General features: G+C 36.4%; 1 protein-coding gene across 1 annotated transcript; it reads right to left on the bottom strand.

Annotated features, from left to right (window-relative positions):
* Nucleotides 1–357: 357 nt before the first annotated feature.
* Nucleotides 358–9,210, bottom strand: ODAM (odontogenic, ameloblast associated). Its single transcript, NM_001080315.1, has 11 exons — nt 9,141–9,210; nt 9,011–9,052; nt 8,455–8,502; nt 7,683–7,916; nt 7,208–7,252; nt 5,178–5,282; nt 4,289–4,336; nt 3,404–3,475; nt 2,223–2,381; nt 1,924–1,982; nt 358–734 (listed from the first exon to the last, which is right to left on the bottom strand). Exons 1-10 carry the CDS (start codon nt 9,189–9,191, stop codon nt 1,953–1,955), a joined length of 834 nt encoding a protein of 277 aa, NP_001073784.1. The 5' UTR covers nt 9,192–9,210; the 3' UTR covers nt 358–734; nt 1,924–1,952.
* Between the last annotated feature and the right edge of the window lie 6,594 nt (nt 9,211–15,804).

Here is a 15,804-nt window from a genome sequence, read left to right as displayed (position 1 = left end):
CCTTTTAGAAATTTTGAAAAGGTAGATATTGTTACCTCTGTTTTATACTTGAGAAAATTAAGATTCAGGTTAAGTGCCTTACTGAAGGTTCAAAGTCAGATTGAAAGCCACATCTGAAGAAATCCAAAATCTATGCCTTATTTTGTATAAGATGTTGCTTCACCAAACCAGTATACATCTTCCTGGGGACCTATCCTTTTGGTGATGGCAGCCATCTCTCCATGTATCTGTGTCATATTGGAAATGTGCACTGAATGGGATCTGCTACCAAATAATTTTGATTCTAATAGGGATTGCATCAGAAGGAATCTAGTTGAATGGACCTGGGAGGAATAACGAGATGGTATGTCAAAGCTAAGAACATACTTTTGTTCATCAGTGTCAGTCACCACACTTGTAAATCCAATGACAGGATATCTTTATTCTCATCGATGCCACCATTTTTCCAGAGCTTTCCTTTATTAATGCGCTTATACAATTAATCCAGTGATATTCTATTCTTAGTGTTGTTACTTTACAGATTATGTAATGATAAGATATTTAGAAAGAAATGTAATTTTGTAAATCTAAGGTTATTAAATGATTGTATTACTTTTATGACCTTTAAAGAGTATAATGCTATTTATAAGTAAAAAGAAATTCAGAAGAGCCAAAAATATTTCATAGTTTTCAAAGAATCAATATTAATATTGAGGAAATAAAATAATACTCAGGGTGCTGCCACATCTTTTTTTCTGAAAAATAAAATAAAAGAGCATTTTAACATCATTAGACTGCTTTCTGTAAAATTCCCGAGATATTTTCTAAATTGCTTAAAAAGAAATAAAACTTTACATTTTCTTGCATTGGTTCAGAAGGTCACACTATACTGAAATCCCTTTAGTATTTCTGATTAAAAAGCTTGAATTATCTTGTATTGCACACAATGCCACCTTATAGAAGAGACTTCTAAAGAGGTGCTCACACTATTCACTTCTGGTTGTATTTTTATCGACTTTTTTTGAATCTAAGGAATGCTAAGTATTCATTTTCATAGAAAGAGAAATCAGAAAAGACTCAGAGGAAGCAGGGGACAGATTTTAAAATTCTTTGCCTTTTACTTTTCCAATTCAGACCAAATTATTTGCTTTTTAGTGTGTATTTTTTACGTGTTAGACCCATCCCAACCTGCCCTTCTATCAAACACCCACTAGCCTCATAGCCAGTGAAACTCATTAGGACAGGTAATCAATTAAAGTAATAGTTAATATAAAACTCATGGAATTTTAAATTTCCATGTGATTATGCATTTTAAAAAAAATTACTTTGAGAGTTTATTTCACTCCAAACTAACACAGATGTATTAGCATTACTTTTAGCTTGCAAAGTGAAGTGGTGATTTGGGGGAACTGACTTTGTATATGAGCTTCACTGGTTGCTCAGATGGTAAAGATTTTGTTTGCAGTGTAGGAGACCCAGATATGATCCCTGGGTTGGGAAGATCTCCTGGAGGAGGGCATGGCAACCTGCTCCAGTATTCTTGCCTGGAGAATCCCCATGGACAGAGGAGCCTGGTGGCCTACAGTCCATGGGGTTGCAAAGTGTTGGGCATGGCTGAGCAACTCAGCACAGCATAGCACTTTGCTTTTACTGTATGTAGAATGTCTGTAACATGGACCTAGTATATTTGCTATTTGTGTTCTCAGAGTTTATGAAAAGTTTATGGCGTAGACAGACACGATCCTCAAAAATTTATTTTGACTAAAAAATTTGCTAGTAAAATTGCTCATAATTATTGTTAGCTTTGTAGGAATATATAAGCATTAACGTTTTTTTGTTTTTTTTTTTCATTTTGGTATATACCTTTAGTTATTCTTACAATTTTTTTCTTTTAATTTAGGATATGTCATGGAACGTAAGGCATACCTCTTGGCAAATACCTACCCTAAACACTGAATGATTAGGACAACATCTTATGGTTCCTTCAGGCTATCAGTCTTGGCCTAGTGAGAAAAAATATGCATAAGAAGCTTTTATTAAATAAAAATTAAATTAGATTCTGATTGATTATCTGAAAGAAATTATTGGTCTTCTTATTCAAGGTTAAGACCATATATTCTACTATATCTTAACTTTGTCATGATTTACATAACTAAGTCCTATAAATCAAGCATGAACTTTATTTTTATACTTTCTATTTAGAGACCCATTTCTTTCATAAAAAGAATCTTTGATTACTTTACCTTCTTTTCCGTTAGCTCTCTGGTAATAATTGGGTCCACAGCAGAAGTAAAAAAAATTGTTGTGCTGGGTTTTTGTGAAGTTGAAGGAATGAAAATTCCTGCATTGGTGTGCTGAAAATTTATCATTTCTTTTTGTAAATATGGTGACACTTCTGCTGGCTATAAGGGTGAGAAAGAAAAGTGATTACAAGTTCAAACACAAGGTCAAAATTGGGAAGAATATAAAGCAGTAGGATTAAGATGTAAAGCAAGGATTTTATTTGAGAGATAAATACTTTATTAGTTTTCTGGACTAAAATCTATCCTTTAGAAAGAGTATGCATATATGCCAATAAACACGGATGTCTTTTAATACCTGACTTTAAATGAGTGTACCTGGGCTCCAAAATCACTGCAGATGGTGACTGCAACCATGAAATTAAAAGATGCTTACTCCTTGGAAGGAAAGTTATGACCAACCTGAATAGCATATTCAAAAGCAGAGACATTACTTTGCCAACAAAGGTCTGTCTAGTCAAGGCTATGGTTTTTCCTGTGGTCATGTATGGATGTGAGAATTGGACTGTGAAGAAAGCTGAGCGCCGAAGAATTGATGCTTTTGAACTGTAGTGTTGGAGAAGACTCTTGAGAGTCCCTTGAACTGCAAGGAGATTCAACCAGTCCATTCTGAAGGAGATCAGCCCTGGGATTTCTTTGGAAGGAATGATGCTAAAGCTGAAAATCCAGTACTTTGGCCACCTCATGCGAAGAGTTGACTCATTGGAAAAGACTCTGATGCTGGGAGGGATTGGGGGCAGGAGGAGAAGGGGACGCCAGAGGATGAGATGGCTGGATGGCATCACTGACTCCATGGATGTGAGTCTGAGTGAACTCCGGGAGTTGGTGATGGACGGGGAGGCCTGATGTGCGGCAATTCATGGGGTCTCAAAGAGTCGGACACGACTGAGCGACTGAACTGAACTGAACTGCTGGAGAGTATCTGGCATGTATTAGCTCCACAGTAAATATTTGATGAACTGAGTGAATTGAATCTTGTGTGGCAAAAGATTACAGGGTGAAGGAGTAATGATTGTTGATGGAATAATAATGACAATATCATTAAAATGCACAATAGTGGAAGGAGCTGTAGGCTGTCAGTTGCTGATTTCCAGGAACTATCAAAGTGTGGTAAGGAAACTTACCATCGCAGCAATTTCAGGAGCTGTGCCTAGGAAGGGATCAAAGACTGGTTGCTGCTGTTCTACTGGCATAACCTTAAAAGTTGCAAAGTTTGAAATGGTATAAATTAATAATCCTTAAAACATTTATCTTGCACCTAAGGCAGTTATACCCTTCTCAACTTCAATTAGTTTCTTAAAAACAAAAATCATAGTTTGGTTTTGAGAAAGAGAAAAGCAACTCCTGACACTGAGAAACTGGCCTAACACGATAGCTCTGCTGCAGTGTTTGCAGGAGCTGGCCTGACATTCTCTGCTGGACGCTGGTCTTTCCTGTTGTACCCTAACAATCCTACAGAATACCAATATCAGGCAAGATCACTTCTGAACATGACGAAGTGAAATCAAAAAAACAGCACTTGGTAATCTTGCCCACAGCAAGGTCCCTGTGCAAGGCATGAAAATATCAGGCATCCTTAGGTCCTGGATAATCTGAAGAATTTCTGTTTTTTTACCGATCATGGTCTTTGTCTCACTCCATTAAGTTACCCAGTCATAGAACTACCCCCAGACTTGAGATTCTTTACCATCTGAGCCACCAGGGAAGCCCAGTTCTTGAGAACGCCCAATCAAAAGTAATGTGACTACTTGAACTCTCCCCCAAATCACCTGACACAAGACCAGACCCTGTGAGAAGTCATTCCAACCCTTCTGTTAAGACCCTCCACAGTTCCTCATGGTGTGTGTCCTCCCCTGCTGCAGTGAGTGGATAAATCCAATTTTGTCCAACTAGTGGTGTGTTCCTGGTGGGTTTCTGACTAAAGGTCACTGGTAGATTTAATAGTTTACTTAGCAAGTAGTTTCAAAAGTTAGTTTTTCTTTTTTTTAATGAAAAATACATTTACTTACAGGTTCTACTTGTTGTGGAATATATCCAAATTCAGTATAGAATGGCATCTGTTAGAATTTAAAAAAATGTGTTAGATCACTTATGGTTTTTGTCAAATGCAGTGATAAATTATTAAAATATATGTATATTATATTGTACTAATACTTTTTTTGAAAATTTATATGTTCTAGGTGGTAAAAATAATTGTTAAATTACCAACCATCCTTTTAACAGCATATGATTTCTAGGTTAAAACTCTCTCTTTAAATTAGTATGACTTAATTGGAAGTACTACTACGAGTCATTTGAAGCATAATTTTCAGTTTTCTGTAATTGATTTGATAAGTTTTAAGTGATGATAAATTAAAAATCTAATTTGCACTCTAACTAAAAGTAATCTAGTTATGTATGAGCCATCTAAATTTATATTAAAAGTTTACTATTTTACTGAAGGTCCACAAAACTCAGTATTACATTACTTAATTGTATCTCATTGCTTTCCACCTGACTCAGTGATAAAGAATCTGCCTGCTAATGCAGGAAACCGTGGGTTCAATCTCTGGGTTGGGAAGATCCCTTGGAGAAGGAAATGGCAACCCACTCCAGTATTCTTGCTTGGGAAATCCCATGGACAGAGGAGCCTGGCATGTTACAGTCAATGGGGTTGCAAAAGAGTTGGACACGACTTAGCCACTAAACAACAGCAACAATTCTTTCAAAATTCAATCTTGGAGTATATTTCCAAATTAGTGTTATGTTAAAAGAAAGCAGTATATCCTTTGATGACCATCAGTTCAAGCCATTGAGTTTTTGCACTAGGTATAAATCAGATATTCTCTTTTAAAATTTACCTTTTCTTCTTTATCCTTAGATGGAACTAGTTAAATTAAAATCAAACGCTTGTAGTACCTGCTTCTCAAATAGCTGCTCTCTTGTTTGCGGCGGTGACTGTGCGACTGTTTGTTGAGGCTGTTCCCAGGGTAGGAACATGTAAACTGGGTAGTACTGAAGCATCTATTGTAAATAGAAAAGTACAGAAGAGCTTCCTTCAGATCAGTGCAGGCTTTAAAAAAATTCTATTATCAATATTGTTTTAAAGCTGATTTGTCTTTAGCGATTTTGTGAACAAAAGAACACATAAAGCAGTCCTTCCCAAACTTTAGAAAAAACGTGTATTGCACAGGACACTGGGCTTTGTTTTAAGGTTGCTTGGTCAAACACATTAGGAAGTGGTGAATTCAACTAATAACAGACTTCTTAAAAGGGTACCTGGAACTTTATATATAAGCTTTATATATAAATTACTTTGCAAATATCTAAGAAGATAGCCTATGCAGCATTTTCCATATATATTTTTTGACTCTTCATTCTGCAGGATGTGGTATTAGACACTCTACCGTGATGAATGAATTGTTCAGAAATGCATTGCCTTTAGTAATTGTCATTTTATTGAAACAACCCAGGTGCATTATAAGATATTTGGAAAATCTAGAAATAGACGAGGAAAAAAATAGGAGCACCTGCAGTTTTACCACTCACATCATCATGTATTGGTTTCCACTTAAGTCTGTGTGTCTGTATATGTGTTTATAGAAAATTGTGATCATTGTACACCTATAGAGTTTTGTCTCCTGTTATTTAATAAGAGCGCTTAATGGAAACGAGTTAAGAAAAACAGTAACAATGGTTTGAGAAGAGGTATATATTTTGTATCAGATCAGATCAGATCAGTCGCTCAGTCGTGTCCGACTCTTTGCGACCCCATGAATCGCAGCACGCCAGGCCTCCCTGTCCATCACCAACTCCCGGAGTTCACTGAGACTCACATCCATTGAGTCAGTGATGCCATCCAGCCAGTGGCTTTTAACTCTGACTAAGAGTCAAAAACACCAGTTGAACATTTTAACAGATAGTCATATTTAAGATCTCCTCATGGGGTTTTGATTCATGAGGTGTGGGCAGGGTCCAGGTGTCTGTAATTTTCAATGTTATCACCAGAGATTCTAATGCAAAGCCATAACAGTGAGTCACTGATTTAGTGGTTAAAGGAAGGGTGAAGAATTAGATTCTGACTCAGCTATTTATTTTCATTAGAATTGGGAACTTAATCTCATAAAGACTTAGTTTTTTGATCCTAAAATGAAGTAATTCTACTTGTCAGGTATCTAATTCTCTAACTGGTATGGAACAGAATGAGATAATGTCTAGAGGTAATGTTTGTTTTATAATAGGAGTGGACAAAATCACATAATTATTGCACTAAAGCCAGGTGTCTAACTTTTTACAAAATTGTCAACATTCTTCTGGTGAATAATATAATCTATCCATATTCATATTTCTTTGAATGCAGGCTATTATATTAACACTGAGAGGGTTTTCTATGTTAATGTTTTACTAATTTGCTTTCTTTTCTTTAAAGATTCTGCTATTTAATGGAAATCACAATTTGACTGTAATATGGAGTTAAACTGAAAATATCCAAGAACCTGGAAATGTTTAGAGCATAACTCAAAAAAACCTCTCTCTACATCATATGATATTTCATCAGATTAATGCATCTTTCTCTGAACCAAAATTTAGGGTTGGCCAAAGTCAATCTATGGTATTTCTCCAGAGTTGTTATCAAATGCTAGCATTTTTTGTGGAAAGAGAACACAACCTAAGGCTTAGTGAGTTCCATAACTCCCAACACAGCCACGTCCTGGTAACTCGGGGGTCCTGGAGACTCCCAGCTTGCCTTTCTTTTAAAGCTGTTTAGTGAGCCTAACATTAACAAACTGCTGCAGAGCCCAGCAGGGGTAGTACCCAGACAGTAATAGCATTGCATGAACTTTATAGCCCTGCCATAGGAGTCAGAGCTACAAATATAGAAGAAAATGTTCAATGTAGAGAGTATGCAGCCATCTCTGTACAGGAGTGGTGGCCTTCCTTTCACTTACCTGTGCTTGCTCTTGAGGCATTTTGAAGAACACAGAGGGCATAACCTGCCAAAAAGGAATTATGAAAAAGTTACGCTTGACTTTTTAAAATTCCAGCGCTGATTTCTTTAGACCTAAGCGTATAAATGTAAAATGTATATTAGCAGACTTCTAGGATGAAAAAAGATCATCTACTATATGTACCAGCACTAATACAAATCATCCTTTTATTGAAGATGAAATTTCCCTAATTATCCTGTCCAAGATATGTTTTCACACTTTCAATTCATGACTGTGATCCTGGAAGAGCTGATTTATATGGCATTTTTCATGTCAAAAATCAGAAGTACAAGGAAGTACTTCCAGTGATGGTAGAAACACATTAGAGAAGCAATTCTTGCTCAGGAAACGCTTGTCTTATTTCAAAACTGATTCATATTCATTTTCACAAACCATGTGCATTATATTTCCTTTAGTTAGACGAGGCTGGACTTACATTCTTAGGGCCCCGTTGGGTCTGCTGTGGCGTCTGAGGCTGTGAGGGGTCCAGCTGTCCTGCCTGGGTTCCTTGGGCAAAACTGACCTGTCCTGGGACGAATATCTGATTTGGGACCAGTCCAGCAAACCACTCGCGAGTTGATAAAGAGAATGGGGAGAGTCCTGGAACTTGGTTCTGCTGCTGCTGTTGTAGAATTCCAGGGAAAGGAGGAAACCATGAATTAAATGGGCCCTGGGAAGACACAAGAGACAGAAAGGAAGCATTTCTCTTTCATTTAGAAAAGAATTAAAAGTCAGTCCCGAGTGAGAAAGAAGCAAATGTAAAACAGTTTCCATATTCTATTGCTGCATTATAAAAAAGGACAGCATCTTGGCACATTATGAATCAGGCAAATAGCATGAACAGTGGTAAATTCCCAATGATTGTGATGACAAATATGAATGAGGTGGATAAATGGTACAGAGTCGGCAGTTGCCAGACTGGTTTCAATACATAGATATATTTTCCTATTAGCTGTGTATGACTTTTCATAAAATGATTAATTTAACTATCTCATAGTTGAGAGCATTTGTGCCTGAAAATGTTCATTTGATTACAGCTTTTACTTCGGCCTTCGAATAAATGGAAATTAAAACATATGTGAAAAATTAGTAACTTTAAAAGTTAAGATTTCAGAAATAGAATCAGAAAACATTTTGTTCTCCTACTAAGTGCCACAAGAAAAGAGCGGTAGGAAATATTCTTGAAATAATTATTGGGGTAGGGATACCTGAAGCTGTAGTGGTCGAAGCTGAGCATTATTAAGATTCAGAAGCAACTAGGAAAGGAAAGATAATATGAAAACGAGATTACTACACATGTTAAAACTATTTAGAATAAAATTTACTACAAATTCTGTACAGTCAAATACTGTACAACTCAGTTCCTGTTAGAGGTGAGATGTTTTCTCACTAAGCTTGAACTAAATCATGGTGATTAGAGGTTAGGATTTAATTACCTCTCCTCTGCTGTGTGCGAGATTGCACAGCTGTACCCCATTCCAGTGGTATAGTCAGTCATTTTATGCTCTTAAACACCTATATCCACCCTGTTAAGTGTTATTAGAGCAAAAAGGTATACAAGAATCTGCTTCTGCCTTTAAAGAATTTGCAATCAAATAAGGGAGGCAAAGTAGTATTCTAGAAACAACCTCATATGCAAAACAAACATAAACATTGGGAATGCATTTGGCTACAGTTAGTGGGTAGAACTGCAGGATAAATCAACAAGAAGGCTTTTATCGTCCTGCTGTAACTGGGGATATTGTTTTAAATATTTAAACTAACCTCATTGCTGTTGCTTGCAGACATAAGGTGCTGTGGAATAAGCTAAACAAACAAAAAAATAGAAACAGTGAAAGAGGGATTTGTTATGGGTTTCACACAATGATCTCAATTTTATCATGAAATCACTCACGGGGGCTGACATTGTGGCTCCCAGTATGCCGAGAAGAATTAGAGTTCTCATTTTCAGATGAAATATCTAGAAAATACATTGTGAAACTTAGCTGTAAAAAGACTGTCTATGTAAAAATCATGATAACATAATTAGCCAGTATTGTTCAATCAGAAGTGTAGTTGGGTGAATTCCACAGTATTTACCTATGTCTTAGGATTTAAAATTAAAAAGTACATTTATAAGTATCTGTAACAGAATTCATCCTTTTTCTCAGAGCAGTTTTTTTAAAAAACCAAAATTGTTTGCTTGTCCTTTTAGCTTTCCCTAAATGACTCATTTAGTAGCATATGATCTAGTTGGAATTTATGAGCAAGAAGGACTCATTTCTTGTACTGTTCTACATCGTAGGGAATGGTTGTTTAGGTCCATGGCGGAGGTCAATGAACTCGGTCTTAATTATGAAAACAATTTTATTGTCTATTTAATGTGGTAAGAGTACTACAGTAAAGATCTGACAATAGCAGTTCAGTACCAGGAAGTTTCTAGGTAAAATTTTAATAACATTAAAATATATTAAAATAAAGCAACTGAGTCAAAATTTTCTAATTCAAAGAAAGAGGTTATAAAACTAAGCTGTAATGTTGATTTATAGTATAATCTGTGGAAATATATTACCTCTTGTCCTCCAGATGCAAAAACTCTTGCTATAGTTCAAATGATTGTCCTGCACAAGCATTTAGAGTCATCTTGGTAGTTTGTCCTGCAGAACTGACTGATTTGTGTTTATAAAATTATGAAAGCAAAGATTTGATGTCTTACCTCACTCCTTTACTTATGAAGAGAAATCTAGACTCATTGAAGGCTTGTGTCCTTTTTAATCCTTCAAGTCTGCTGCTTGGAGCTTCTCCTAAATTTTAAAGTCCCGTCATTAGAAAAGGGGGACCAATCATTGTTCAAAAGGACGGGTGATTCAGTGGGTTTCAGACAATGGCTTAGCTAATAACCCCCTTCCTAATCATCTAGGTGTTATATGGATTCCCACAGTTTTAGTAATGTCATTAAATTATCCTTAGAAAATTTTCCCTGTGATCATTCCTGGCTTTTGCTTTGGTTATGACTAATTTTCCCAGAATAATAATTTTTCTCTGCTCCTTCTTTTACCATCCTTAAAATGGACACCTTAATAGAGTAACTTTAAAAGATTTTATTCAAGGATTATTGAGTGATTAGTTCTATTTCAAGGGTAAAATACAAAATTTTTAAACAAAGGACTAGATCTAAAAGAAAAAAAATTCAAAATCTGTTTAGGAGAGGTAAAGATTCTTTGATTATTAAATTCTGGACTGGGTAAAAATGAGCTATTTAGGTTCAATCTTGAAAACACCAGTGTATCTCCTTCTAGCTAATAATAAAATCCTTAAAAAGATTGCTAAACCTCTGTGAATCTATGACATATGTTTTTTGGATATATGCTGCTTGGGATTACATAATTTAATAAATATGAGGCATAATTGCCTACATTTTAGAAATGGTGGAAAGTGAATATTTTGTGTTTTAAAACATTTCTTGTTGCTAAATATGATTTTAATATTCAAAATACAACTATTACTTTCTGCACTCATTGTTATTTATATTTTCTTCATAAAGCAAATTTCGTGTTTGTCTTATTTTCCTTTGTTGTTAATATTGACCCTGCTCTAATGAATAGTTAGGATCACAAATGTGATAATATATTAACAGTGAATTTCCATTGTGCAAGAGTTCTTTAACTAATTTAACCTTGAAAACTAATGGAAGCCTTACCATGTAGAAAACAAATTTATTGCTTTTCAATGAATTTGGCTTTCTTAGTAGAAAGAGACCCTTAGAACTTGAATGACTCATTAACACTAAAATGATCATTCCATTTGCTATCTAGCCAAAAAAAACTATAGGGACAAAAATAAATAAAGACAACAAGACCCCTCTTCACTAAAGGAGAGAAGCTTCTACAAGGATTGTATTTATATCAATTAGACAGGAACCTTCCTAAGATTTAGAAGAGTTATCTTTTTAGGTTAGCTAAATAGCTGGACCACCCCAGATGTTGATGCAGATCTTACTAGAGCCAAGTGGTTCTATAACTTAGCCAATTGTTACCTGGACCAGTAGACTGGCTGAATGGGTGAATTAGGTTGATGGCTCTAAATTGCCTGATGATATATTTACAATGATTTGACCTTAGTTTATTCTGAATATTGTCAAATTGAATTTAGTAAACCATAAGCTCTCAATCTCCTGAGATTCACTATTGCATCCATTGAACAGGGTCTTAGGCAGCTAACCCCACAACTGAGCCAGCAAGTTGTCAGAGCTAAACATGGAGAAAGTTAGGACCTATGTTGTATGTGCATGTGTGATCAGTCGTGTCCAACTCTTTGTGGCCCTGTAGACTGTAGCCCTCCAGGCTCCTCTGACCATGGAGTTTTCCAGGCAAGAATACTGGAATGGGTCGCCATTTCCTCCTCCAGGGGATCTTCCTGACTCAGGGATAGAACCCTCATCTCTTTTGCCTCCTGCATTGGCAGAGGGTTCCTTACCGCTAGTGTCACCTGTATTACAGAGCCAAAATAGAGTCAATGTGAACACTATTACCCTGATGATGAACAGTTTTGCCTAACTGCATTTCTTAAATCTGAAATTAGTTGGGAGGAGATTTCTGCTACTGTTTTATTTTTGCTTTATTTTTCCATTACTTGAATATTTTAAAGAAAAGCAGTTGAAACTCTCCAGTTACGCAGCAAGTTGAATTGGGAGAAAGGTAAGGCTGTGCCCTCCTGTGTGATAGCTTTCATTTCGTAAGTCACCAGAGGAAAGTTGCCTCTGAGTAGGAAGGAAGGTAGCCAGGGGCTCTAGTTTAATTCTGAAAACATTGTAGTATGAATAGTGTCTGTGTCTGTTTCTCTCACCCAGGTGCAGGGACATTAAGCAGAGGAAGCTGAAGATGAGGAAATCCTGGACCAGGTAGTGTCACTGTGACTTCATTATTTTGTTTTAGTTCAATTACCAGAACACCAGACATCCCTTTATTCAAATAAAAGTACAAAAACACATATCATCGCCAAGTACATTTGACTGTTGGATTATGTACCATTGAAATTGTCCGTATCTTTTCTTCCTGTAACATAAATGATGAATCAGAAACAACAATGGCTTTTAAGTTAGCCATTCTGAAATACTATCTCTGCTTTTGTTGTTGAGCTATTCTGAAAATCAGTTAAGAAGCTTATGGGAACCATTATGAAGTAGATTCTATGGATCAGGAGAATTAAATTTGAATTTTAGCACTGCTTATAATAAAAATAAATTTCTTGCTTATGAATTATATTTTCCCAGGAACTTCTATTTAGGCATCAAGGTAGGCAGGACAGATATATCACTGCCACGTTTCATTGAGAAAGCTGAGCTACAGAAGGTTCAGTGACTTCTTCCTTTCATTTTTCATATGACAGATACTCATTGTGCACCTGCTATAGTTTGTGTCCTTGCCAGACACTGAGAAATTAGTATTAATAGAACAGAAATTATTTCTGCCTTCACATAAATTACTCTCTCTTCCACTGTCAAAAACGTACCACAGTTGTGGCTACTTTTCAGGTCTTTTGATTCTTAACCAAGCAGCCTTTCTAAAGCATCAAGCTGTCTAACAGAGAAGAGAGAGACAGAGCACGATTCCAAAGATAATTAGCAGATAAAAATAATAAGTGATAAAAGTGAAAATTTTCATATACTGCCAGACTTGAACAATAAGTTTCATCTCAATGAAGGCAGTAGGTTTTGTGATGCTAACAATTATTTCAAGATAATTGAATTGTGTAGTAAATACAGAGAATAAGCAAGCTCTTAATCGAACCTCTTCTATCATCTCATGTTTACTTTTATATGATATGAGACTTTACTAAATACCTCCTTCTGGTCAGTAATACACTACTGGATAGTGAGGATTACATGTCCACTGTGGCCCTGGCTTGATTATATGAGTCTAATTTTATTATATTTAAGATTGGTAGATATGTGCATGTGAATTACAACTATAATTTCTGGGAGCAGTTTTGTTCAGGAATAGATGGTAAGAAAAATAACCCACACTTCTTCCTCTCACAAAAGGACCCATGAGTTTCAGAGTAATTGAGAAGCCAGCCCACAGTGAAGCTCGGGCTACAGAATGGCTACTGCCTGGGATTCCCTGCATTGGGGCTTGCAGATCGTGCAGTGGAAGCACAGCCCTGCAATGCAGCCCATGCTGGTCTGGGCATAATCAGCATCTACTTTCTCTGAAAATCACTTCTTTTGGCTCCTGACTTGAACTGCTTTCTTTTTCTACTGAACCTCTATAGTATTTAGTCGTGTCCTCTGCTCTCTTTCTGAATACAGAAACCTGTATCTATTTGTTCTGTTTGAACTCTCCATCATGAGAGTTTGGCCCGAACCTGGTTTCTGTTCTGTAACCTCCCAGAAACAAATATGTCCATTTTAATCAAAATCTTATAGCTCTAGTCATTTTTAAAAAGGAAAATTTTATTTATTTTGTTTTTGGCCACACTGGGTCTTCGTTGCTGCACGTGGGCTTTCTCTAGTCGCAGAGAGCAGGGGCTACTCTTTATGGTGGTGTGTGGGCTTCTCATGCGGTGGCCTCTCTTTGCTGTGGAGCACAGGCTCAAGGCACACGGGCTTCAGCAGTAGCGGCGCACAAACTGAGTTGCCCTGGGGCATGTGGACTCTTCTTGGACCAGGGATCCAACCTGTGTTCCCTGCATTGACAGGCATATTCTTTACCACTGGATCACCAGGGAAGTCCAAAATCTTACAGTTCTAGTAACTTGTTTTTTTTTTTTTTTTTTTTTACTGGGGCAAGACCCAAGTCCTGACCCTAAGTGACAGATCCAAGGATCACAAACAACCACGCCCCAGTGGAGTCTTAACTTCCTCCGGTCTGGGCCCCTTTGCCCTAGTAACTTGTTTTAAAATTAGTTTCTTTGGTTGATTTCTTGCTTTCTCCTTTTCAGACATTTAGTCAAGTCCATGCTGTGGTCATCCCTCTTCTATGAGTGTTCCATCAAGGGAACCTAGCAGCCCGGGCCAGTCTGCCATAGTTCTCCCACAGAATTCTGTGGCTTGTCTTATTTTCCATTTTGTTACATTAAAAGTTGATCTCAACAAAAATTTTATGCATTCTGATAGCAGTGATATTTTATTGCTCAAAATATTAGCTACCTTTTCTTCCCTTCTCCTCTTTCCTCCTTGCCTTCTTCCATCTATTTATTCTTTTCCTTTCTTTATCTCTTACTCTATTTCTCTTTCTTTGTCCAAATAACCAGGTTTATAAAGCCCTCAATAATCTGACCCTTGTTTTATTCTCTCTTCATTGCTTCTCACTTGGTTCCTTACTGACCAGGCTCCAACCACACCAGCTTTCTTTCTGAATATTTAACATGCTAAATTTATTCCTGCCTTGAGGCCTTTGTATTTGTTCTCTAAGCCCAGGATGCCCTTTGATTACTGAGGGGCTGACGCCCTCTTGTCATTCAGTTTAGGAATAACCCCACAAAAGGTATCAGCTTCCTTCCTTCAGTTTAGGAATCACCCCACAAATGGATGTTCCCAGAGTTACCCAATCTAGATCAGTCACCTCTATTATATCTCTCTATTTAAATTGTCTGCAAAGCATGCACCACTGTCTCATAACTGGTACATTCGATTATTTGGTTATTTATTCTTTTCAGTGTTAATCATAAACATTTATTTTTACTTTTTAGTTTCTATTGCCAGACTATAATTTCATTAGAGCAGAATCTTATTTTGTTTACTTCCTTATCCTCAGTGCCTCGAATGGTGCCTGGCGCATATTAGGCTTTTGAATATTTTTTGAATAATTGCATGATGACTGTTCTGACTCTGAAATCTAAAAGACACAGTTTAACACAAGGAGACTAAGTGCTTCCTAGCAGCACTAACAAATATTAAAATTCACTGAAATGTTTGAAGATAGGACATTATATTTTTTAATGTATTGTTTACTCTTCTTTTTAAAAATTCATTCTGTCACAGGAGTATTATGATATAACAAAATTGTTAATGCACTGTTTTTTACATTCCAAACAAAAAGTACATATCTAGCTTAGTTATATAACTCATTATAATAGAATCTGTTACTTCATTTCTGGCAAACTTACACATGTGAAGAATTTGGTAGAAAGAAGTGGTCATTTGTAATTATGTGTTTCTTCATTTGTAATGTCTTAACCCATGACTTAGCAGTCTTAGAAATGTCTGCTTTTTTTCTGCTTGCTATTTCAACAGTGAAAGAGCAGCTTATATTTGTTGCTTGGAAAATAAGACTGAGTATCAAATCTGATTATGCAGTCAAGGACAGAAATGGGAGTTAGATTGGCGGAGAACAGGATCATAAATAGGAAAAAAATCAGTATGAAGTTTACAGAAAACAATACTATGAATGAGAATTCTGTGCTGGAGGTCAGTCAGTGTTACAAGCTTAGATTATGGAGATGAATATGAATCAAAGTACTACTAGCTTTTAACTTGTCATCCTGCTTCACCTTGGGGATACTTCTGTCCAAATTTCTGGCATTGATCAGTTGGTCACCCATATTCACATCATTCTGTCTTCTGGAGTTAGTGATAG

The sequence above is a fragment of the Bos taurus genome, chromosome 6 (genome assembly GCF_002263795.3).
Source record: "Bos taurus isolate L1 Dominette 01449 registration number 42190680 breed Hereford chromosome 6, ARS-UCD2.0, whole genome shotgun sequence".
Taxonomy (NCBI): Eukaryota; Metazoa; Chordata; class Mammalia; order Artiodactyla; family Bovidae; genus Bos; species Bos taurus.
This window is presented reverse-complemented; position numbering and strand designations above follow the sequence as displayed.

Bases quoted from the DNA above. Each gene is read 5' to 3' on its own strand.
- ODAM (NM_001080315.1), bottom strand. From the start codon at position 9,191: ATGAGAACTCTAATTCTTCTCGGCATACTGGGAGCCACAATGTCAGCC. The intron at 9,053-9,140 runs GTGAGTGATTTC...TTGTTTGTTTAG, and splicing joins GAGCCACAATGTCAGCCCCC to CTTATTCCACAGCACCTTAT. The intron at 1,983-2,222 runs GTAAAGTAATCA...TTTTCTCACTAG, and splicing joins GAGAGCTAACGGAAAAGAAG to GCCAAGACTGATAGCCTGAA.